The sequence below is a fragment of the Setaria viridis genome, chromosome 9 (assembly GCF_005286985.2).
Source record: "Setaria viridis chromosome 9, Setaria_viridis_v4.0, whole genome shotgun sequence".
Classification (NCBI taxonomy): Eukaryota; Viridiplantae; Streptophyta; class Magnoliopsida; order Poales; family Poaceae; genus Setaria; species Setaria viridis.
In genome coordinates, this window is record NC_048271.2 from 16,068,735 (window position 1) to 16,095,052 (window position 26,318).

Genomic DNA, 26,318 nt, shown 5'->3' on the forward strand with positions numbered 1-26,318 from the left:
TCCATAATTTTTCACGGTCTCACTCCCTCCCCCGGCGTACACATTCTCCACGAAAAACACTACCAGCTTTGGTGCGATGCCTCGGATTTGTCCGCCATGTCGTCTTGCGCGAGAACGCAACGCACCAGTGCACAGCAATACGCTGCGCCCATGCCTCCACCCCGATTCCAGCCGTTTTTTGCTGCTCCCGCCCGCACCCAGATGCGAACAACCCAAGCTATTGTACTATACGCTCCCGCTCACCCCACACCACCATACGCTGACACATACACACACTGACACACAAGCCGACCACCAGTGGCAGAGTCGTAAGTTGTGGCAACCACCACGCCCACTTCCGTCACGCCGAGCAACCTTATCCACATCTCCCCGTTCTCAGTTTCACTTCGACCCCTCCCGGCCCCGCCGCTATAAAGCCCGCGCCTCTCCGCCCGTTGCCAGACGCCAACCAGACGCTCACTTCTCCTCAGGTTACCCCTCCACCCGCGCACGGTGGTTTCAGGTTACAGTCACCGAGCACGAGCAGCCGTTCTCCCTCTCTCTTTCTTTCTCTCCCGGAGGCGGATGGCCGGGCGGAGCAGCAGCCTCTCCATGGTCGCGTCGCACCGGCTGTTCGCGCCGGTGCACGCCGTCGGCGGCGCCGACCACGGCGTGGAGCTCGACGAGGCCGACGTCATCTGGGGAGGCGGTCCGGCGTCGTCCTCGCCGTTCCAGACCTCCGCTGCGGCGGCGGACCCGTACGCGCGGTCGCCGCCGGTGGCCGCGCCGTCCAAGCCCAAGCCGCGCGGCGGGGGCGGCGCGGCGGGCCCTGCGTCGGTGCCGGTCAACATCCCAGACTGGTCCAAGATCCTCGGGGCCGAGTACGCCGGGAGCTGCGCGGGCGCGCGCAGGTGGGCGGCGCACGACGACCTCGCCGAGGACGTGGCGGGCTGCGGCAGCGGGGGCCGGCGCTGGGTGCCGCCCCACGAGATGCTGCAGTGCCGGGAGCGCGCCGCGGCGTCCTTCTCCGTGCGCGAGGGCGCCGGGCGCACGCTCAAGGGCCGCGACCTCCGCCGCGTCCGCAACGCCATCTGGGAGAAGACTGGCTTCCAGGACTGACCGAGTGGCAGGCAGCCCCGGCAAGCCAGCACCGCCGCCGCCCGCCTTGACGGCAACAGCAATGCCCGCCGCGGCCTCGTTGATCCCGTTCTCGCTTTGAGGAGGAAGGGAGAGACTAGCGTTCTCTTTGATTAGTGGCCTCAATCATTATGGATTGATTCGATGAGATTTTTTTTCCCCTTTGTTTTTGTTCTTCGGATTCTAGTCGTGATCGATGAGGAAGAGAGTAGAGATTAAAGCCTCTGTTTTTGGCATTTTTCCCCCGGAGAGGCTCGGTCGATGTACTACCACCACTAAAATTAATTCATCTTGATTACTAGTATCAATGATCTGCTTTTTTTTTCCTACTACGAGTACTGCAATTTTTTCTTTCCCCTTCTCTATTGACTATTGTGGTTAAACTGCTTCCATCAAAATTCTTTCGAAACATGCTTTTCTAGAGTAGTAGAGTACACTCTAGAGCTATCGACGAACATTGCTTAATTCCTGGAGTCCTATTTTAATACTAGCACTGTAGCTATCCTGTGGCGTACTTGTAATGTAACAATCGATGAACATTTGCTTTAGTTTGATTTTGCATTAGCATGCAGTAAATGACCCGTTGCTCTCTGTAACTGTGTTATCAGTTTCAGGCAGCATTGGTGTTGGATTATTGGCAGTTGCAAAGCATGAAAGCTGGTTATGAAAGCCTACTCCATGGGGGACCCGGGGACAGATTTGGACGTGTCGGAGGGTATAGAAAGGAAGAATAAATAAATAAAACGATGTGAAAATGGATAGGACGAAAAAGAAGGGGATGGATGGAAGGTGTGGGCCCGCTCTCTGATTGGAGGACGGGGCCGAAATGTCGACACTTCGCATTAACTACTTGGTTAGCACATACATATAGGAGTAGTTAATTGCAAAGTGAGAATATGCCGGTTCCCATTTGCGACCACACGAGAAACGCTATGCCAACACCGCACAGGGCACCCCCAAATGTGAAAGGAGAAACGCAATGCCAACACCGCACACGGCACCTCCAAATGTGAAAGGAGATGACTTATGTACAACGCCTATAGTCTCGTGTCGATTGGATGGTTAGCCAGTGTGCAACTAATGGTTGACACCAACATACTTATGTTGAGTTGCGAAATGATTGCACTATTCTCCTATATGTTTGTATACTTTTTTCTTTTTGAATTTTTTCTTGCGTTTTTTTTTCACGTTGTTCTACTAGTATTTTTAAGTGGGGAATATCTTAACTAGTTTTGACACTATTTATATTGACACAAACACTAATATGGGAGCGTGAATGCGTTACTGACTGAGGCGTGGGCCTTGTTTAGTTCCCAATTTGGGGTAGCAAAATTGGTATTTTGCCATAAATGCGCAACTATAGCATTTCGTTTGTATTTATGAATTATTGTCCAAACATTGACTAATTAGACTCAAAAGATTCATCTCACGAAGTACAACAAAACTGTGCAATTAATTTTTGATTTTATCTACATTTAGTATTCCATGCATGTACCGCAAGTTTGATGTGATGGGGAATCTTCTTTTTACATAGTACCAAAGTTGGGAATTCGGGGGTAACTAAACATGACCTTGGTCCATGACTACCCACATAATGAGAAATTATACCAATATATAAACCAAAAATAGATGGAATTTAAACAATATCAACACTCATCTGATGAAATTGTGCAATGCGTTTGATCCAACATGGATCACGAAGAATTATGTATGTATATCTTTTTATATATACTTCTATAAGACCCAACATGGATCACGAAAAATTGTGTTTATATCTTTTCATATGTATACTTCTATAATGCGTGCATATTTTTTCTTCATAAAATGTAATTTGAGATAGCACCAAATCGGCATATAGTACAAACCCTATTTACATCCTACGAATATTCTCGCAGCGCATGGAGGAAAAAGAGGGATGGCAATAGAGTGTCGCAATTGCGTGGCAACTCAACCCAAGACAACTCGCACCCAGCAGGTAATCCGTTGAAAAGCGTGGGTGCCGGATTGGTGCGCCTAGCCAGCGACAGCGACTGCCTCTCCCATCGTCTCTCCTCCCATATCTCCCTCTCCCCCAAAAGATGCCAAGATTCGTAACTGTTGTTTTCGGCGCGAGTATTTGATTCCGACGCGCTGGCGAGGAGGGGGGAGGTGGCAGCTCGCCGCGGTGGGTGGCTTGCTTTGTTTAAAAGCCCCGGTGGTGATGCGGGAGCGGAACGCCGCGTTCGCGTTGGCTTTTTGGCTGTGGAGCTGGCGCCTGGACCTGGACCTGGACCAGGGCACGGTCGCTGTCGTTGTTAATTTTGTGGGCGGTATGCGTTGTGCAGTGGGCGAGTTGACCCAGCTTTTGTCGCCGGGAGGGGGAAAGAGAAGGGAAAAAAAAATACTAACCGAGGATCGCACTACGGCGCCAGTTTTCCATAAAATCTGCCGCTGCAGCAGCACACGGTGACGACATACCTAGCGTAGCAGGCCGGTGCACAAGACTGCTCGTTTTCACTTGTACCGTAGCTCGAAGGTCACCCACACTTTCTATAGCTGCGTCCTTCCGTGTCGATCAGCTGGTGGTAGGGATCATCAGGTCCCGGCGACGGCGAGGGAGAGTGGGCCGGCCGGCGAGCGGTGGCTGGCTGTCGTCACTCGTCAGGGAGCAGCGCGGAACAGAGTGGGGGATGGATCGGATAAGACTGGCCGAGAGATGGGTGTTGTACTGCTGCTGTAGGTGCGGTAACGTCACGACAGCAGAGGCGGTACCTCGTCAGTTCCTTTCCTTCATGGCTTCATTGTTCATTCATCTTATCCAGCTCCAGGTTCAGGACTCAGAGAAATCTCACATGCGACGCGATCCCCGCGGTAATAATCTGATGGAGTGGGGGGAGCCGGGGAGAGGGAGACAACCTTTGACGTCTCGCTGGTTATCGTGATCAGGCGGGGAAGAAGAGGGAGGAATCTTGGCGCGTGCGTTAACTGTAAAGGCCAAGCTACATGGCTAGGAGGAGCTAGTTGCTTTACTCAAGTGTCAATCAAACAGTAGGAGATGTAGGCGCGCTTATAATTGACCTCGCCCTGTGTAGGCCGGCTTAATATATCCTCCTGACCAAAGCCTTCTGATCAGGCGCTACCAATCAAATCGATGAGGTTTATTTTATTTTTGTTAACGAAGGTGATGTCGATGATTGTGAACATGTTACGTGTGTGGACCCTGCGAAGTGTCATCGAGGAGATCCACTGTCAAGTGGGCCCCCGCGAGCGTGTTCACCCCCATCCGCTGCCACTAAATAAAGTACTAAACGGTCACTACTCACTATACGGCCGGTGATAAAATGCGTGTAAAGATATTGTTAGGACAAGTTTATTACGTGTGGTCCAGCGGCTTGAAAGCGAGCGATTCCCGTAATGAAACCCCCGCTGCCGCCGTGGCATCATCCTGGTGGCTTACAGGCGCAGCCAATCCTCGCGTCCCATTCAGCCATTACGGTTTGGCTTGGGCGCCAATTATGAGTGGTGGGCACACATGTCTACGTCAGTACTAGAGGCGAAGCGGATACTGCAGCTCCAGCCCGAAAATCACCCGGCCTTGAGTTGAGCCCTCGACACATGCAGATGCAGCGCCAGTGCTCCAGTAGACTGGACAAGGGAAACTGAACACGCACCGGGTACCCTATCAAGCTATCATCACCACGGCTTTTCCCTACCTTAACCGTACGTGTGTTTCGCTCTCGTCGATCTAGAGGCCAGACAGATGTTCCACAAAGCCTCGCCCAAGCAGGCAGCTACCCAGCCGAAAATGCGCGCCGCACGGATGCCAAGGTCCCAGCGCACGTACGCCCCGGTCTGCTGGTGCTGGCTGCTGCCGCCCGCGCATATTTGGAGATCAGCAAGGCATCGGGGCCCGTAAAAGGCCAACCCAATCGCGTCGGGAATCATTCACGGGAATTGTTCGTATTAAAGATTATTTCTTACTAATGTTCGGATATCAATTAGAGATCAGGTATAAGTTAATTATAAAATTAATTAAAGAAATTCTGAGCTAATTTGCTTGACGAATCTATCAAGCCTAATTAATTCATCGTTAGCAAATAGTTACTGCAGCACCACATTGTCAAATCATGAACTAATTAGATTTAATGAATTTATCTCACGAATTAGCCTCGATCTGTATAATTAGTTTTGTAATTAACTTATATTAATATATCAACCATCCGTTTAACCTCCTAGTTACAAACAGGCCTGGGCAAAACGACGCGCCGTCGCCGAGCGAGCGAGCGAGCAGCCGACATGGCCTCGGCCTGAGCCCCCCGCGGCATCGGTTTCGGGCCCGAACCAACCAACAACCGCAGCCGCGCACGCGCGCATCGGTCGTAGAGGTCGCCAGGCGTCGCGCCCTCGCGGCGTGCACGCGCGGGTGCGCCCGCAGCGGCGGACACAGCACCTTTTTCGTCTTCTGGCAGCGCGCTCCCGCGCGGCTCTATGGACGCGACGCCGGCCGTCGGCTTGTGGCTGGTCGGTGGCCACGGCGGATCGGCGACCGATCGATCTGGAGCCTGATGCTTTTAGCTTTGCTAGCTGTGTGGACAGCGCTTGCTGCGTCGCGCCTCGCGCGCCTGCGTCAGCGATCAGCTGGGGCGCCGCTCGGTGGCGTGGCTTTTCGAGCTATCTATCCAGGACGACTAGGAGAGTGACGTACGATCATGTGCACGCGCACTGCTCCTCCGTGTCAATCCGTGCGTGCCCCGACACTGACCCACTTCCAACAGTAAAAGCGATTGCTGGAAGGCACAGGCCTTTTTCTTGTTCCGTCAGTGTGGCGCCATGCGGGAGAGAGTGGGCGTTCTCCCGCCCGACCACTGGATCGCTCATCGGCAGGAGGAGAACGTGCGCGTTACTGTGCGCCCTCTGTGCCACCACGTTGCGGTGCTTCTTCGGTCCCGTGGGGCGATGGCGATCACGACGGTTTCGCGCTGGAATCAGCTTTCGCTTGAAGCTGTCTGTGGGCGCTTGAACTAACCGGACGGGCTTATGACGACCAGCATGCGCTTTCTGTCGGGCACAACGATTTTGTTGTGCTCCGAGATTTGCATCGCACGATTGGAATTGGATGCAAGTTCGCATGCGGTGAGCTACAACTTGGACTAGTTTTCACGTTGCAAGAGGGGCACCCAATCTATATACTCTATGGAGTATATGGTTTCTTTCCAGTAATTTTGTTACGTCTCACATTTGTGATATGTCGGCCAGCTTGGATCTCGATGTACTTTACTTTTGGTGCAGCCTTTTCGGTTGTGCGCTCTTGAGGAATATTGTCATTGTCTAGGAAAGGCGCACTGGTGTTTTGTTTTGGTTTCCTGGTGGAGTGAAGGAACATGTTCTTCACTCACTTGCAGGGCGCCAAAAGAGGAAGGCTGCGTTGATGAATGATGAGACTCCAAATCTCCAATTATCAAACAAAGGAAGAAGATCAGACCCATTAAATATTGAGCTTTGCTAAACCTTTGGTTGTCTGTCGGCCCATTCCATCAAAGTTATGGACTCATCAGGACTCCATTATCTTTTTGGGCCTTTATGTAACTCCTTTTAGATCTGGGCTGCCAATTCCAAAAGCCCATGATTGATCTTGGACCTTGCCCCATCATCATAGCTCGGCCTGAGGACAGGCATGACATGACTACTTGGATTTGAGTTGGACTAGCCCAAGAAGACATATGAACAATCGTTTGTGGAGTAACAATCGGCTAATTTTGTTCTGCTCTCAATTGATTTTAAAACCATGACGCGACATCACGTTGCTTTCCCTCATCAGAAAAGGTGGATGAATAAATTTTTATTTCATTCAAATCCATAGAATAAATTAAGCACGGAAACATTAACTAAAAATAACACATTGATTAGCCATTTCTCTCCCATCAGAACTGTGCATCGTATGACGAGTCATCATTTTGCAAAATCAAAAGAGCACTCGGAAGACTATATCATCATATTGATGAACATGTAAAGTAAACCTTTTAAGCATGATGCTCTTAAACGATGCCAAGATGATCCATATCCCGTAGAGGGTATATTGCCAATGCGGGATGCACCCACCCCCCTCCCTCCGTCGCAAGCACAGGGCAGGGTCGTGACTACGGTGGCTTCAGGCGGCCGACGACGAGAGCCGAGAGCGCAGGGCGGCGCGGGGGCCACACGCGGGCGGCGGAGCGAGCGCAGGTCGGTGCAGGGGCTGCAGGCGGCCGGCGACGTGAGCGCAGTGCAGCTGCAGGCAGTTGGTGACTCGAGCGCAGCGCAATGGCCGACGGCTCTCGTACGGGCAGTGCGGCACCGGAACACCCAAGCGAGTACGCAAGCACGCGAGGATAGGCCTCCGTGGCCACCGGTGTAAACCACGACAACATTTCTTTATGGCTCCTCCTATGGCGGAAGGGGGCAAATGAAATTACATCCATCTCTTTCACGGATTTGTAAAATTGGATACTAAAATAGGTTCACAAGAGATTAAGTAAGCTTCCAATAAAAGCTTTTGAGAGGAAATTCATCGTGTGTGACCAATTTCACTGGCGAGCATTTGAAGTGCTGCGCCGCCCTGCTACGGGATGAAAGGCAGATGGACGGCTGACACATGGGTCCCACATACCGTGCCTAACGGTAGTTCTAAACGCCATCCATCCTTTCTTTTCTGTTCTTCTATCCAAACAAAAAAAATGGATCATCCCATCCAATGCAACCAAACATGATATGAGATCATCCTATTCAAAAAATTAAAGACAGGACCATAGCTTTCTATCTCGCTCTTCTCTTCAGCATTCCATCCCTGGGGCATTTAACCTTGTTTTTCCCTTGTGAGCCGCCTATGTAAATCCACGATCCATTTCACTTTATCTCCAAACCAAACACATCTAACTTTATAAGGGATATTTTGAACGAAACTTCATAAGGAATACAAATTGAAGAATCTCACACCTTTAATTTAACTTGCTGACACTTGAAGACAATCAAATTAAATAACCACAAGTAAAAACATGAATTTCTCCAAATTATTACAATTATTGTAAAGATGAGGGGCGAGCCCAATGCGCCACAAAGCACAAGCCAATTCCCACAAAACAAAAAACAGGCCATGAACAAAATAAAATAGTCCACCTCCCTTGAGCAAAAAACACAATGTCAAGGCCTACAAGCAAAGAAAAATAGTCTATGAGCGAGTAAATAAATGGCGCGGGAAACCTGCATACCGTCCGGAACGGTTTCCGTATTTATGGTATGGGTTTCCGACCGTTTTCGGTTATATCGAAACTTAAAAACTTGCTATTTTAATTGATTTCTCAGCAAATTTGTACCATTTCATAAACATGGGAAAATCACATACGGTCCGGAAACCGCGTTGTCATATTTGTAATATCGTTTTTTTTGTCCTACACAGTACACATAATCACAACACGGTGGTAAAATGTTGATGCTCTGAGGCAACCATGTCTAATTCTCGGAACACGCTTGTCGCTGCTACTGCTGTGCAATTGAATTGGGTCCGCGCGCGGATTTTATATCGACCTGGCGTCCAAGCAACTGGTTTGAACTGTCTACTGGTCGCATCACGTCACCCTACTAAAGTTTAGCACCTATCACATCGGATGTTTAGATACTAATTATAAGTATTTAACATAAGTTAATTACAAAATTAATTGCACAGATGGAGTCTAATTTGCAAGACGAATCTATTAAACTTAATTAGTCCATGATTTGGCAATGTGGTGCTACAGTAATCATTTGCTAATGATGAATTAATTAGGCTTAATAGATTTGTCTCATGAATTAGCACAATGTTCTGCAATTAATTTTATAATTAACTTATATTTAGTCTTTCTATTAGCATCCGAATATCCGATAGGATACTGTAAAAGTTTAGCACGTAATAACCAAACACCGCTAACCCACGCGCTTGTATATCACGCGTCGTCTCCGGACACAGTAGTGCGCTCCCCCTCGATCTTTGACCACGCAGTGCCGACCGAGCTTGCGGTCAACACAGGCCAGTACATCGACGACGTGTACCGGTACCATGCAGCAGTCCAGGAAGATTTAATTTGGGAGATACGTATATAATATAATACAATATCGGGCCGGGGACCCATGCAACGGCCGGGATCTTGACGCACGACGGCCACCCGTCCACTGCGACGAGAGCCAAGCAAGAGCCCAAGAAGACCCCCTAGCGGACGACGTCGACGCTGCTGACCTCGCCCACGGGGCCGCGCGTGCCGGCCGGCTGCATGCGACGACCCGGCGGGACTCGACTCCACCTCCACGCCCTCGCGCGCACGCAGCTGCGTGCCTCGGATCTCTGGAAGGGAAAGCGACGAGCGGCGGCGCGCGACACCCGCTTCGGCGGGTCTCCATCGTCTTTGACCGATGCGTGTGCATACCTCCCCTCTCCCCCGTCCCGGCCGCACCGGCCAGCTCGCCGTGTGTGAGTGCGCATGCTGCGTGGTGTGAGTGTGTGACGCACGGGCGACGGCCCATGGATAACATCGGCAGTGTCTTTTCCTTGCTGCCGTGCCGTTGTGTACGTCATGCGAGCCCAAAGGTGCAGCATTCGATCTACATGGCCCATTGATTTAATTTCTGCCTGGTTCATCCGTTCGTTCTGCAGGATCAGTCGTTAAGGATTGATCGATCATTTGCCAATCATCAGTTTGTGCCTACTCTACATTGAGTCCAGACTGATGGAGTATCTCTATTCCCGGAGTACAACACAGAGAAATTATTCCGTTTGTATTTCATATCGCGGACTGGGGTGTTTGGATCTGTAGGATCTTCTAAAATTTATATCACATCGAATATTCGGAGACCAATTAGGAGGACTAAATATGAGCTAATTATAAAACTAATTACACAGATGAAGGCTAATTCACGAGATGAATCTATTAAGCCTAATTAATCCATCATTAGTACATGTTTACTGTAGCATCACATTGTCAAATCATGAACTAATTAGGCTTAATAGATTTGTCTCGCAAATTAGTCTCCATCTGTGCAATTGGTTTTGTAATTAATCTATATTTAATACTCCTAATTAGTATCTAAACATTCGATGTGACAGAAATTTTAGGAGGAACTAAAGAATCAAACACCCCATACTCAACGTGATTGGTTGTCTATTTTTACCATCGTCGCACCCGCAGGATGCAAATTTTGTCTGTCCGGTAGGCGGTAGCTTGCACTACCCGAGCTTGGCTCGGCTGGTGCAAAAGGTGTCGCCCAGCCTAGCTCCGGAAAACAAGAACGATGGTATTATGATAGTAGGATCCGGCAACCTACCGAGAGGATGTAGTATTTTGGTTAGTAGGGCTCGTCGAGATCATAAACTTGAAAGTAAACGCAGACACACGATTTAGATAGGTTCGGACCGCTGAATAGCGACCGCTGAATAGTGTAATACCCAACGTCCTGTGTGTTGGTTGGATTGAGTTACTTTGGAAGGGTCCCTGCCTCACCTTATATTGCCGGGAGCAGGATTACAAGCCGGTTGGTTACAAGAAAACTAGTCGGATTCAACTAGAGGAGTTCTACTCTTATTACGACGTACTTTTCCTAATCCCTCGACTAGTTCCTGTCTTTCCACGTAGACTATGCCCTCCTGCACCATAGTCTCCATATCAAATATGGGTGTGTTTGGTTGCATGCACCACATGATGCATGCATGGATGATCCTGGATGGGGTGGTTCAACCAATTTACTTGTACCATATGGTTCACTCTAATTAGTAGAATAATATATTAAGTGGGATGACCTCATCCTGGATGAGTTGGTTCAATTCACCCAACCAAACAAAAGATCATTATTATTTTGAATCATTTCATACATGAATCAAATGATACAACCAACTAAACACACCCTATGTCTCGATGTTCAACCCCATATTTAGGACTCTCCAAATCTTTTGGTGCACCCATACATTTTCCACTTGCTGCATTTGCGCGTCTGTTCACAACTAGGAAGTACTCTGTTCTCCGTATACAGCAGGAAGGCGACGTCGTCGTGCTCCCCTAAAAGTTAGAAAAAAAAAAGTCCACCGACGTGATGCGTTTCTTCAACGGAATCCAGACAGATACACTAGCGACAAGGAAGGGGTTAAAGAAGTGTGGCTGGACGAAAGGGTGTGTACGCGTTCGGTGCCATGGCTGATGATGCCACTCGCATGTACGCTTTGCATACGTACTGGGCATGGTGCGACACCATTGGCCTTTTTCTCGCATGTACTTTCCAAGTTGGATGTACACACACGCGCTGACATATCAGCTATCCATACGAACCAAATCGATATGACGATATGTGATGCGCATCCTGCACAACGTCTGAACTAGATTGAAAGGCTGAAGGCGTAACATCATGTGGCGCAGAACACACACATGCACTGCTCTGGAAGCAAATATGTATTGCGCCTTGCCGGAGCACCTATCCAAATGTAGGACTTAATTTAAGTGGTGTCACACACGACTGGCTGTTGAAAAATGAAAACTAAACCTGGTCCGATCCGATGACAGATTTTTTTTTTTCCCGAACCATCCATCGGCTCTAGTTTGAATTTGGGGCTAAAGGTAAAGTAAGACTCCGGTCAACTTTCAAAAAAAGCTACATAGACGTTTGAACACAACGAAAAGAAGTCATAGAGGCGCCACGCAGCTTGGTCATGTCGGTCAGTGGGTTAAGAAACACGATTGGCTAGCTGGCTCCGTGCTAAAGTTGTACGTGCCTAGTAGAGCATAGGGTCCTTCGTACCTAATTGTAGGTCATTTTAATATTTATAGATTTATGATTTTAGATATCCACTAGGCTTGAGCAAAATACAGGTCCGGTCAACAAAAAGCTCGGAATAATTGGGGCAAAGAAAACGTGACCAAGCCCGCCCACAAACACCTTTCAGGCTAGCCGTTTCGGGAGCCGTTCGCTCATTTTTAGTTGGAAAATAATTTGAAAAAATAATCGGATCAAGTTTGGCCTGCCTAGTTTTTTTTCGGGCCGGAAAAAATGCGCGCCACGCCCGGCTCTACAAAGGCCACAGGCTGAGCTTAGCCCGGTAGGCTTAGGCCAGGCCAAATTTGCTCAGCTCTACTATCCACCTATCTAGCAACCATATGCTCTGCCTTGCTATCAACCTAGAGCATGTAAGTAAACTTTGGCTCCAACTATCACCCTTGCACGAAAGGCCATGTTAGGCCGTGTAGTCGACACATTGGGAGTATCTATTGATGGAGAAGGGGCTCATAAGAGAGATCACAAACAAAGATATGTCGAATTGAAAGCTTCAAGCTAGTAAGTGTGATATGCCCATGATATCTGCTAATTGAAGCATGTGTCTATCCCACTTTCCATTCTGATGGAAATGTAGTGAACACATCCATGGCACAGATAGGCGGATTTTGCTGGTGCTTGCATTTACTATGATCCCCTTTAGCTCGTATGCATTCTTTGACCCCATCGATTGTAGTTCTCCGAATAACCTATTCCCCACCTAGTTATTAACATGCTCGATATCCAATTGTCATCCACCCCTAGTGCTCTAGCCTAGCTGTCATCCACCTAGCTATAGTAACTGTGCTCAACCCCAACTTCCATTCATCCTAGTGCTCTAGCACTAGGGGTCATCCACCTCGCTAGTAACCATACCATGGCCCCATTGATCTGGCGTAAACGTTCTCTAGCGCCATCTTCCATATGTCCAGCGATTTAGGCAAATTTGTTATTCGCATAGGTAGTAACCCCACTTATGGCTCCAACTGTCATTTGCCTATCTAGTAACCATGCTCTTCCCTCCATCTATCATTCCTAAGCTAGTAAGTAAGCTTTGGCCCCAACTGTCATCCTTCAAGCCAGTAAGTGTGCTATACCCAATATATCCTGTTAAATGAATCATGTGTATATCTCATTTTCCATATTGAAGGAATATGTAGTAAACACACATACTACCCTAAAATTGTGAAAAAGAAAGAAACATGCAAAATAGGCTTGCCTTTGTTGTCATCCGCTAGCCTAGTAAGTACTAAATGTGTGTAGTAGCATTATTCTCTTACATATATGAATTAATAAAAAACAAACAGGTAAAAGAGGGTTGCTAGTGCTAGCCCCACCTATCATATGCCAACCTAGTAAAAAGTAACCACAGGTAGTAGCATAAAGCTCTCCCAATATGAATTCAGAAAAAGAACAAGCCGAGGAAGGAGAGTCACTGGTGTTGGATCTAAACATTTATTGGGCTAGGCCGAATAAATCCTAGCTATATTTGGGCATAAAAATCATGCCTAGTCTCATCCCATGGGTAAGTTCTGACTGATTTTTTGGACCGGGCTTAGTGTAGGCCCAAGCTTCCCATTATTCTTCAATTAAAAATAAAGAAATTAAATTATTGGGCTAGGCTCGGGACGTCCTGATTTTTGTCGGGCCTGGTTTCCTCTAACCAAGTTTGGCCCTACATTCGGCGTGACGGGCTAAATCCTGGCGGGCTTGGATTGGGCCATCGGGCCAGACTAAACTTAAAATCCTTAGGTCTAGTTAGCGTTTGGGCCCTGCTGTCATCAACTTGCCTAGTAATAAGTAGTCACCGCTCGAAGTAGCATTAAAGCCTTCCAAATATGAATAAAGGTAAAATATAAATAATCCCCCAGCTAGCTGTCATCCATCCAGCTAGTAACCTTGCTGTAGCCTGAGCTGTCGTCCGTGGAGTTAGTATGCATTCTGTAAGCCAACTGTCATTTGGTCATCACGCTGCTAGTAATTGCGCCCTGGATCTAATTGTTATCCGCCAGGTAGCCCCAGCTGTAATCTGCCTAGCTAGTAATAACCATGCTCCAGCTCTAATTTGCAACCATCCCCAATGCACTGGCTAAAGCTGTCACTCATCTAGCTAATAACCGTTCTCTGGTCCATCTGCCATCCATCTGGTGGGTAATGGGTCCCATACCTACCTATGATAGGTAAAAGACTCCACCGCCCATACCCACCACATACCTTGGGTCTAAAACACCCCGCGCCCACCACCCTCTGGGTAACGGGTACTCGACGAGTGACCCATATGTACTTCAACATAGGTAATGTGACATAACATCTAATTAACAGTAAAAGCAACATAAAACCATCATTTTATTGATACTTTTAGTCGTGTAATAACTAAATAAGACAATGACACTGGTTTTAACTATCACTTGTAAATAGATTCTCTCACCTCTTATACACTAAAAAATAGTTCCACATGTCATATAATTAGAGTCCCAATGGGTAGAGGGTACGAGGATCACAAGAATGTACCCACACCCACCCCACCCGATGGGTGATGGAGTTACCCACTAAGATACCCGTTGGGAAGAAAAGTCGTCATCCTTAATAGGGATTTTACCTGTGGGTAAATAAGTGATGGATACCCATTGCATCCCTACATCCACCCAAATGTTGTGGCCCCATTTTTCATTCACCTATCTAGTAATCCCACTCTTGACTCTGACCATTATCCGCCAAGCTAGTAACCATGCTATACCTCTAGCTGTCATCCCCTTGGAGCTAGTTAGTAAACTTTAACCCCAGTTGTCATCCGTCAAGCTAATAAGTGTGCTATGCCCAATATATCGTGTTAAATGAATCATGTGTATATCTCATTTTTCATGTTGAAGGAATATGTAGTGAACACACATACTACCCAAAAATTGTGAAAAAGAAACAAACATGCAAAATAGGCTTGCCTTAATTTGTTGCCATCTGCTAGCCTAGTAAGTAGTAAATGCGTGTAGTTGCATTAATCTCTTACAAATATGAATCAAGAAAAAACAAACAGGCAAAAGAGGTTTGCTACTGCTAGCCCCACCTCTCATCTGCCAACCTAGTAATAAGTAACCACAGCCAGTAGCGTAAAGCCCTCCCAATATGAATTCAGAAAAAGAACAAGCTGAGGAAGGAGAGTCACTGGTGTTAGATCTAAACATTTGTTGGGCCGGACCAAAAAATCCTTGCTATATTTGGGCATAAAAATCATGCCCAATCTCCTCCCATGGGCAAGTTCTAGCTGATCTTTTGGACCGTGGGCCCAAAATAAATAAATTAAATTATTGAGGTACACTTGGGGCATCGTGATATTTATTGGGCCTGGTTTCTCTAACCAAGTTTGGCCCTACATTTTGTGTGGACGGGCCAAAGCCTGATGGGCTTGGATTGGGCCATCAGGCCAGACGTGCTTGAAATCCTTAAGTCTAGCTGCCGTTTGGGCCTCGCTGTCATCAACTTGCGTAGTAAAGGTGACATTAAAGAGCTCCAAATATGAATAAAGGTAAAATATAAATAACCCCCCAGCTAGCTGTCATCCGTCCAGCTAGTAACCTTGTTGTAGTCTGAGCTGTCATCTGTGGAGTTAGTATGCGTTCTCTAAGCCAACTGTCATTCGGTCATCGCACTGCTAGTAATTGTGCCCTGGATCCAATTGTCATCCGCATGGTGCCGTGGCCCTAGCTATAATATGCCTAGCTAGTAATAACCGTGCTCTAGCCCCAATTTACATCTGTCCCTAGTGCAGTGGCTCAAGCTGTCATTCACCTAGCTAATAACTGTTCTCTAGTCCATGTACCATCCAGGGATGGCAACGGGTACATACCCACCGGTGATAGGTAAAAGACTCCGCCATCCATACCTATCACCTACCTTGGGTCTAAAACTCCCTACACCCACAACCCTTTGAGTAACGGGTACTCGACGAGTGACCCATATCCAGTTCAACATAGGTAATGTGACATAACATCTAATTAACTACAAAAGCATCATAAAACCATCATTTTATTGATACTTTTAGTCGTGTAATAACTAAATAAGACAATGACACTGGTTTTAACTATCACATGTAAATAGATTCTCTCACCTCTTGTACACTAAAAAATAGTTCCACATGTCATATAATTAGAGTCCCAATGGGTAGCGGGTACGAGGATCGCAAGAATGTACCCACACCCACCCCACCCGATGGGTGATGGAGTTACCCACTAAGATACCCGTTGGGAAGAAAAGTTCCCATGCTTAATAGGGGTTTTACCTGTGGGTAAATGGGTGATGGGTACCCATTGACATCCATACATCCACCCAAATGGTGTGGCCCCATTTGTTTTTCACCTATCTAGTAATGCCACTTTTGGCTCCAACCATCATCTGCCAAGCTGGTAACCATGCTCAACCTCCAGCTGTCACCCGTCCGAGCTTGTTAGTAAACTTTGCCCCCAATTATGGATAGCTGCCCATGCCCACTCAAAAGCAGCCAGATCCAGATCCGATACAAGTTTTTTCCTTAAACCTAATCTATAATACATAGTGGTGGTAAAAGGGCCATCTAATTTAGCGTAGCAAATTTAAGGATTGGGTTCACTAAGGATCAAGCTAAAATACTATATGAATTTGAGCTAAATAAATATATGGCTGGGTTGGATTGTGAAGGAGGCACGAGGGCCATGATCCATTGCCACCTCTAATGGTACATCATAGTTTTCTAGCAGCAAAAATGGCAACAACAACCCCCCCCCCCCCCCGGCCCCCACCCACACAAAAAAAAACCAAAACTAGAAAAAAAAAAGAACGGAGAGCCAACATGTGTGGAGCTTAAAATTAAGGGAAAATCACAACTATCCACCAAGAAACAACCATTAGTTTGATTTTTTTCCTATACAAGATTTTGTTGCAAACACCCACACAATAAATTTTCTTATGTTTGTTTGATGTGCTTGTCTGGACTTATTTTTTTATGATTACAGACGGTACATAGTAACCTTAGAATTGGTGTTGTATGCTTTGTATAAACTAATTTTCCCGACCTTGAGTTTCTTTTTTATTCTCTATGCTTCCTTGATCTACATTTTTGGGCTCATATTTGTAGGAAATTACCATGCTAAGACATACTAGAGTTAATGAATAATTATCCAACCATAACAAATTAACAACCCGTTCTCAAGTGAAAAACCAAGCTTGTTGAGTATTGCATGGGAACAAAGAGGGAAAAATAAATCATGTCAAACTAATAGGTGAACTTTTACAACAAAATCACCTGTAGGCAAATTCGAAATCAAAGTGAGTTTGCGGAAAACCTATCACGGCCGGTTTTCCAGAGTGAATGAAACCATAAACCGTACACCGTAGTGAACAAAGACTTTGAGTAAACGAAAAGAAAAGGCGTGCAAAGGAAGGTCGCTGACGATAGGGCCCCAGCTGTCATGAGCCGTCTATGCTTGCTGGCGCTGGGCCCCAGCTGTCATAAGCCAGCTAAGGTCACTGGCGTTGGGCCCCAGGTGTCATGAGCCAGCCAGTAAGTGGTAACCGTAGTAGCATTAATTCCTCCCTACATATGAACCCAGAAAAAAAAAATATAAACAGCTCCCCTCCCGTTCCACCCGCACCACTTCACTCTTCTTCCCCTCTTCACCTCTTCTTCTCGTAGATCTCTCGGGGCTCGCCGTCTCCGGCCACCGCGGCCGGCACTCGGAGGAGCGGCGGGGCTCGGGGCGGAGGTCGGCGGCCATGTACAAGAACCAGCTCCAGGAGCTGGCGCAGCGGAGCTGCTTCAACCTGCCGGCGTACACGTGCCTGCGGGAGGGGCCGGACCACGCGCCGCGGTTCAAGGCGGCGGTGAACTTCAACGGGGAGCAGTTCGAGAGCCCCGGGTTCTTCACCACGCTCCGCCAGGCGGAGCACGCCGCCGCGGAGGTCGCGCTCGCCGCGCTCGCGCGGCGCGGCCCGTCCTACTCGCTCGCCGCCCGCATCCTGGTAAGCCACACGCCAACGCCCCCTCGCCCCGCTCCTCCTCCGCCGCTCTCTGCCCCTCGCTTCTGTGCGAATCGTTTCTCCTCTCCTGGTATTTTTGGGTGTACTTGTCGCGGTTGTCCTCCGTGTTTTGAGCGCTTCTCGGGGTGGAATTTGGGGATCTGCGGGGGTTTCTTCTCGTCCTTTTGTCGATCATTCGTAGATCGTTCAAACCATTTCGCTCCTGCAATTCGTTACGGAATTCGCGTTGGTGATTCGTTAGCCCAGGGTGAGTCGTTTGTGTTTGCTCCGGGGAAAAAGGCGAGTCGTTTGACTGGGAGTTCATACGTCAGGTTCGAGCTCAGCGACATGTATTTTATGTAATTTCAGCAAAATGTTGGCGATTTTGGAGAGATTTAGCGCAACATCACCCGGTCCCTTTGAGTCGTCCTTGTAGTTGATCTGATTCCTAGTTTTTTCGAAGGAGAAATGTCGAGTTATGATGTGGTAACTTCGAGAATCTGCTTGGTTTGGGATTGGGCCTCGTGAGCGGCATGAATTGCAGCGGATAATTGGTACGGAAAGCTGCAACTCTTTTCGCGTCAAAAATTCCCGGTTCCTTTTTTTTCTTTGTTTGAAAAGGGGGATTCCTTTGATTCCGAGAGAAAAGGTTGTAGTACTCGAGTTCGGTTAATTTTTTTTCAAGCTCGTGGTTAAAAAAATCTCCCTCTCTTTTTAACAAAAATACTATTAGGTCGTACTCTTACCACTGTACTAAGTTCATTTTGTTATTAAGTGGGCGCGGATTAGTTAATGAACACAGCTTAGTTCTCACTCTACGCGATGGGTTGTACTAAGCGCAATCAAGCCTCTTAACTTGTTCGTACCCCGCGCCGGCCATTAACCCGACCCTATTCTTTAATCTCTCGTTAAATGTGCTCTCGCACCGTGACGGCGACGCTGCTTCAGATATCACCAGACATTATCTGCCAATTAGGAATTTCTTACAGCCTCGGAATTACCGCTAGGGTTTCGTCCGTGCCCGCACCGTTATTGGCGGTAGACTGCGAAAGTCATCGTGCCATTAACTGCTAAACCCCGATTAGCCAAACCTGTCCATTAATGGGTGCATTGATGAGGGGCCGGAATTAAAAAGTTGCCGCGTACACTTGACTCGGAAGCCGAGTTGCGATGCAGGGTACGCCGACGAGGGGTACACGTACACACGGGGCTTTGAACGGAACGGGATTAGCGAGCGCGTGGAACTGTCAATGTGAAACGGTGGGGGAGGGGGGATTAGGTTTCGGTCTTTATAGTGGTGGTATTAATGGCGAGGGCGAGGGAGTGGGTGGGGGGAATTGAATTGGAGACCGCCCGCACCTAACCGGGGCATCGCAGGTCAATGCCGGTGGGCCCAGGATGGTTTAGTGGCAGGCAGGCCCCCCTCACAGCCCACCATGGGGCGGGGGCAGAGAGAAGGGGGTGGGGTGGAGGTGGCGTTGTTGCGCCGATGTGTCGTGTGCGTCTTTTGCCGATACGGTCCGGCCGGTCAGATCAGGGTCAGCCATGGGGTGCTTCCACTGCTGGGAGCCGGCTTGCTACCAGTACCAGCAGTGCGCCTACCTAGTGCTTTGTTTGCTACCCAGCGACTGGGCTTGGCTGGTTCCGAATTGATCCGTGGATGGACGGGACAATGTTGGTGTGGCTGCTGGTGCTAGTGCGGGGACGTCGCTTTGCTCCCTGCCTTTTAGGCAGAGTTCTTGGTGCGAGCCGAGAGCGATGGCCGCCATGCTGAGTGGTGGGTGCTCTTGTCTGTCTGCGTTCTGTGCAGAGAGATTGTTCTGTGGACTTTAGGGGTTTGGATTGTGGCCAGATTGCCAGAAAATTTTTAAAAAGGCTGATTTGGATGGCAGAGGGGTCTGCATCTGAATGGATTTTTATTGGTTTCTGTTCTTACTTCATGTACCAATTAAAATTTGGTTGCTTGGATTGACATGGTCCCGTGTCATGATGTATGTTCAGATTGGTCTCCGAGTAGACAGGTTACTATCTTGGACGAATATTCATGCGATTTGCCTGCGGGTCAATATGTATTTGGACGATTTTTATGTTACTACTTACTAGTATTGAGAGTCGAGCGGTTGCTACAATAAGTTTGAACATTGGGTCAGTCAAATGTTAGGCATGTTCAATGATCCTCATAGTTGACTGTCTGGGGGTTTCAAAATTGGAGTCTGGACTATCACAGAAAGTGATTGACCTGGTTGGAGGATTGCTGTTTCACTGGACGTGATCATTGAACAATATTTAATTCTTCTAGATCAACTGAAAGTTAAACAAAGAAAGTGGCAAAACTTCCTAGGCAGCCATGGTTTGGTATGTGGTGGTATATAGTAACTAGCTGCAACTAAGCATGAAGCTCATTCTCCTGCAGGATTGAAAATACATCCTGTCATGAACATTATAACATCCATGCTTGTGGAAAATTCTCTGAAGGTCCATAGATGTCATCTTGTAGTGTATGAGTAGCCTCTCACTACTTAGTGACTTCTCATTGTCAACTGCCTCCTATCCTTCAGGTGCTGGGGGTATTTTATTGTCTTCTTTTATAATATTATATATTCAGAACAGATCTGCAAGAAATCTTCTTTCTTTTTTTTACTGGCCAGCTTATATCCATGATCTGCCTCTTGTAATTTTTATTGTTTGACTCATGTTCTGTGGATTGGATTAATACCTTAGTATGTGTACCTGTGTATTCATTACCTCTTTCTAGTCAGTGGACAGCTCAACTACCACTTATCCTCACTTGAGCCTCATTTGAATCATAATCCTTGCTGTTGAAGTATTATCTGATTACCAGTGTCTTGATCTGGAAGTCATCTTCCTTAGGATTCTGGAGGCCCTTCTTTTTCTGATTTGATAACTTCTGTTTCAATCAAGACCAGTAATAAAGGCTGTCTAACTAACTAACTAACTAAAGTGCACCATGTTGTGTTTGTCCTGGCATAAAGTTTCTGTTACCTGTCTGTTGGGCTTTAGTATTTTCCTGTGATTATTCTTTAACCTTGGAAGTAGTATATTGAACCCTCAACTTCTATTCTTTGATTTACAGTATAAATTTCAATCACTTGCTTATGGTGCTCAATTTCTGTTAAACAGGATGAAACAGGGGTTTATAAGAACCTTCTGCAGGAAGTAGCTCAGAGAGTTGGAGCGCCGTTGCCATCATATACAACCGAGCGATCTGGTCTTGGCCACCTGCCGGTTTTCACATGCACAGTAGAGCTAGCTGGTATCACGTTTACAGGTGATCCTGCTAAGAATAAGAAACAGGCTGAAAAAAATGCTGCTTCAGCAGCATGGTCTGCACTGAAACAATGTGAGTATTACTTATTGCATATTGATGAAAGAAATTGTAGTTCTAGTGCTTATTCATTTTTTTTGGGATAGTTCTAGTGCTTATTCATATTTATCTGCATTCTGCAATAATCTTGAGGTAGAGTGAAGTATTGCAACTTGGTTAAATCTCTATGGCTTGTAAAGGTATTCTTTTAGGTTAGGATATGGATGCTGTCTCAATTTTCACTTAATGCAATGCAAATATAGTTATTTGAATCTCGAGGCATCATTTTCTCCAGCTTTTAGTAACTTATCATGAGAAATCTTGAGCAAATTTTCAACTAATTATATTTTATCAAGGCAAGTGATCGAATCTTTGTAGTTTTGTATTTTATATGTAAGCTGGGTGATATGTTATCTCTAGAAGTGCTATTTCTCATTCATTTAGACTTTTGGAGCATATGTTCTGACATTCATTTGGAGCCCTTTGTTCACAGCTAGCATGACTTGGTGTGTCTTCCTTTGATACTTGGAAGTCATGTTAGTGCAAAAAGGTTAGCAGTATGAGGTAGCTGAAATGGAGCGAGTATATCCTGTACATTATGCCTGTTTCTGTTTGGTCCCAAGGACACCCATCACTAGCAGTAAAATATGGTCTGCGACATTTTGAAATGTCGTTCTCTATTTATACAATGGCACCTTCTCACACTATTTCATCTTTCTGCAACAGTGGTACGTGAGGAAGCTAATTCATCCAATGAGCCGGAAAACAATGATGAGCAGGAGCAGATCAGGATCGCTCGAGCCCTTCTCAATTATCGCTTGAAGGAGAAGATGGCAATGGCTAATTATCCCCATGCTTCGCCATTCCCCAAGAAATTTCCAATGCAGCCAGAGAGGAAGCCTTCTTTTGGCCAATCTTCTCAGTCCAGCTACTCAAAGATCCTCCCTCTGTTCCGCCCTAAATCAAATTCAAGATGCAGACCAGAGTCACCGGCATCTACTGATGGAGCATCTCAAACAGCTTTACGAACCCTCGAAAGCCTTAATCCAAAGTCAAGATTTCCAGCGGCAGAGGCAGCTCCCTATGTGCCAGTTGGGCACTACCGCATGCCTTGCCATAGCATGGCTCCTTCAGTCACAATCAGGACTGCTGTTCCTGTGTTCTCTGCTCCACCTCTCCCACCTCCAGCTGCACGCACGCAACAGCAGCTTCCTCCTCTCATGAGCCATCCACCACCGATTCGGATGGCATCACCAGTTCGCATCAGGCCAGCATCCCCAATGTTCGGACCCTCTGCTCCAGTTCAGGGGCCGAAACCTGTTATGTCTGTTCAGCTAAAGGATGTGCAACAGCAATCCAGGAGGGAGCCGGTGAAACCTGTGATCCCTGTGCAGGTAAAGGATGTACAATACCAACCAATGAAGGGATCAGTGTCTCCTGTGGTTCCAGTTCAGGTAAAGGATGCACAACGCCGGCCGCTTGTGGGATCGCTGTCAGGTGTGATCCCAATTAAGGTGAAGGATGTGCAAACCCAAGCACCAAAGGAATCACTGGCAGCTCCAATTCCAGCAATCAGGCCTTCGGTTAAGATCGAGGCTCCTGCTCAAGCCAAGGAAGCTTCAGCGGCAGTTACCAGTGAAGTCCCATGTTCTGCTGCTGGCAATACCACCGCCGTGGAATGCACTACATCATCAGAGGTTACCCCGACAAGGCAATCAAGGGCTGCGGATGGTGACGACAGCAAGGCGGAAGCTGTGCACGAGGCTGAGGCTCAAGCAGTGGCGGAGGCAGCCATCAGGCAGCTGGAGATCAATTGACATCGAAAATGCGCATCGCCATCTTCTCCCAGATTTTGTAATTAGCTGCCTCCCGTGCACATTCCGTTCTGTTTAGTTCTTGTAAGTCTTGGGTTCGGATTAGGTCTGTCTGGGCAAGCTGCATTGTGGTAGGAACACCTAGTTTTTCTGTTGAGAAAAAACCCGGGAAAAAAAACATGTAGTGGTGGGTAGGTGGTTTGCCCGGTGTTTGGTTGGAGACGGTTATACTTCCCTGGATATGCAGTTGGTCTGCGTTTTACCCCAATGATGAGGTGGATTGTGAGGTGCCTCTAGGGAAGAAGGATTATGAGGCGGCAGTAACATCTAAATTCTGTTATCGTTGTCGGTCTGCTGCCGTAACTTTTATCCAGTTTCCTTTTTCTTTCTTTCTTTATGCAAATGCAAATGGTGTGTTGGTGATTGGCGCTTTTACCGGTTAGCAGAAAGTATGATGAAAGGTTGAAATGGATGGAAACGGATTCCTGCATCTTTTCGTCCTGGGTATCATGATGAAAGATTTCTCTCCGTCGCGTGTCATCCGCAAAGCTGAAGCAGCTTGCTTGATTTGGAGAGGTACCGTCCGAATGATGACGCAGACGTGCCGCACAAGAGGCCAGGGGGTTGGCCGTGGCGTCGGTCGGTCCTGCTGCCCTTGGCAACCGAACTCGGGACCACGCTTTGCCCCGTCATGTGCTTCGCTCACTCATCTTGCCGTCGTCTGAACGGGCTAGAAATGAAAACGAGCTTGGATGGGCTAGTGGAAGCTAGACTAGAGAAGCTGTTGTTGGGTCGTGACCACGTACCAGACGAGACACTTACTTGGCTGCTATAACAAAAAACAAAATCCGCCACTACGCATTTAGTAACCCGGAACCACCCACCAAGGCTCCGGCCAGGAGCCAGCCATTGATGATGGCACGATCTGGAACCGCATCTCCGCTCCCCCCTTTCTTTTTCTCTCTTCTCCATAGGAAAGAACAAAAAGGCGATCAGAAGCCAGAGCCGCAGCTGCCGCGCTGCGCTGAACTAGTGAACTGCACTGCGAGGCAGGCGGCGCAGGGCAGGGCAGGCCAGGGCCAGGCCGGCTGATCGGCCGCATGCCGAGCATGTGTGCCGCCCTGATCTCACAATGATGGACAAATGTTCACCCTGTGCCGCTGCCGCGCCTGCCGCGGCCATTTGACCTGCCTACAGCGTGCTGACCCCCGCCGGGTGGCCCGCGCGTGGCAACAGGACAAGCCGTAACGACGGGCTGCAGCTAGCGCGAGGCCGCCGGTTTCAAGTGGCAGCTGCGTCCTGGCCGGCCCCTGCGCCGCCCCGCCCGCGTCCAAACAATGGCGCGAGTCGCCGTGCGTTCGCCGTTCTGCTATGCAGGCGCGTTCTGGACGAGATGGGAGGAAAGTAAATGATAAAGAAAAAGAACAGGGAGAGAGAGCCGGGCCGGGCCATGAGCGGGTGGGCCACGGCGTGGCGTGGCATTTAGTACGACGTGCCGCGCCAGTACAGCGGGCATGAATGCCACTCTGGGCGAGGCAGTCAGGCAGACGCAGGCAGCGTGTAGGGGTTGCCCCTGCCGCGGCCGCTGCCGCTGCTGGTTCAGTGGTTACCTCTGACCGGCAAGGCAAAGCAATTCTCGCAATGAATTCTGACGGGCAGGGGGAGTAGCACCATAGAGTGAGGCGCCGCGGAGGAGCAAGACAGACACGGTAGGGACGTCGATGAGGCGGAGCCGAAGAGAAAGGAGAGGAGGCCGGCCCGGACGGCATCGTTTTCGTGCCTGCTGTGCCCAACAGAGGCGATAATAATTGGAGGACGGGGGGACAGGCAGACGCAGCTAGCGCGCCATAGATGCGCGGCATGCACAGCTAACAGCGGGCGCCCCCGCCCGAGTTATGGCGCACTGATGGCGCCCAAACGGGGCGGATTTATTGCAGCATCGCCATCGCGTCCCCGTCTCGCCTCGAGATTAGCGTGTGCTCCCCCGGCCTGCTGCTAGGCTCTACGAGTAGCTCTACAGCACGACGACGGAGCAGGCCTGGCTTATCCGTTGCGCAGGCCAGGAAGGACGGCAGGAGGCGCAAATACGCCGTGAGCCTGAACCTTAAGAGGCCAGGAGCATTTTGCATTTTGCTCGTCGAATTGGATGCTAATCTCTTGCAAAGTGCAGTTTGTTGGGGAACGAACATCCTGAGCAAAAAAATGACAAATGCAGTACGAAGCTAGCAAAGAGACAGTACTTTGACGGCCAGGTCCTGGTTAAAAGGGTTTAAGGTCTTGTTTAGTTACCTCAAATTTCCAACTTTGGCACTATGCAAATGAAGATTCCCCGTCACGTCAAACTTGCGGTACATGCATGGAGTACTAAATGTAGATGAAATCAAAAACTAATTGCACAATTTTGTTGTACTTTGCGAGACGAATCTTTTGAGCCTAATTAATCAATGTTTGGACAATAATTCACAAATACAAACAAAATACTACAGTTGCGTATTTATAATAAAATATAAATTTTGCCACTCCAAATTTAGGAACTAAACAGACCCTAAGAAGGGAGGTTGGCACACAGATGGGACTTGACCCGAACTGTTGGGAAATCGTCTCGGCAGCGTTGCCAGGGAGTTCTATGTCAAAAAAAAAAAGCCTTGCCAGGGAGTAGGCTTCGGCCGACTGGCAGCCGAACAGGCGGGTGCACGCATCCGAGTATCCGACCCAGCCCTCTTGCCGGAGAAAACTCACCGGCTCAGAAGAGTCTAGCTAGACCCAACGCAGCTGCGCAGCACGGATGACGAGCGGCGGAACCAGGAAGTCATTAGCGCGTCAGAACATGGACATAGTCGTCGGCCCAGGAGCCTTACCTTGTGCTGCTAGCCACCTTCGGGGCGTTCTATTCTATCAGAGTTGTCCGTATGCATGCATTTTATGTTCGGATTGCAAAGTACCACTTATATAAATATATTCTGAATCAGATAACGAAAATAAAGCTATCCACGAAGCTTTATTACGTGACGATCCCAAAAAAGAAAAAAAAGAGAGGCCCAAATCGTCTCTCACGCGGGAGTTGGCCCAGGAGCTGTATAGCTTAAGAGCAGCAAGCGAACCATCACCATAAGGGTAGTACAGCATAAGGGTATTATCATCGATCCACCTTGCATGCAGCCCTGATCCAAGCCTCTCCCATGCCGAGCCGCGGCACTCGCGCACCATACGCCATGGCCGAGCCAGGCAGCGCCGCCGCCCTCAGTTGCTACGCTGACGCCGCATAGTGAGCACCGAAGACCCATAAACGGAACCCTCGT

General features: G+C 48.2%; 2 protein-coding genes across 2 annotated transcripts; both read left to right on the forward strand.

The window, feature by feature from the left end:
• The first annotated feature begins 427 nt into the window (after positions 1–427).
• Positions 428–1,424, forward strand: LOC117836522 (uncharacterized). Its single transcript, XM_034715972.2, has one exon. The coding sequence runs from the start codon at positions 565–567 to the stop codon at positions 1,096–1,098; it is 534 nt and encodes a 177-aa protein (XP_034571863.1). The 5' UTR covers positions 428–564; the 3' UTR covers positions 1,099–1,424.
• Positions 1,425–17,487: 16,063 nt separating this feature from the next.
• On the forward strand, positions 17,488–23,359 carry LOC117838530 (double-stranded RNA-binding protein 6). The gene is made up of 3 exons (XM_034718585.2): positions 17,488–17,883; positions 21,022–21,241; positions 21,932–23,359. The coding sequence occupies exons 1-3, from the start codon at positions 17,638–17,640 to the stop codon at positions 23,020–23,022; spliced, it is 1,557 nt and encodes a 518-aa protein (XP_034574476.1). The 5' UTR covers positions 17,488–17,637; the 3' UTR covers positions 23,023–23,359.
• Positions 23,360–26,318: the final 2,959 nt, after the last annotated feature.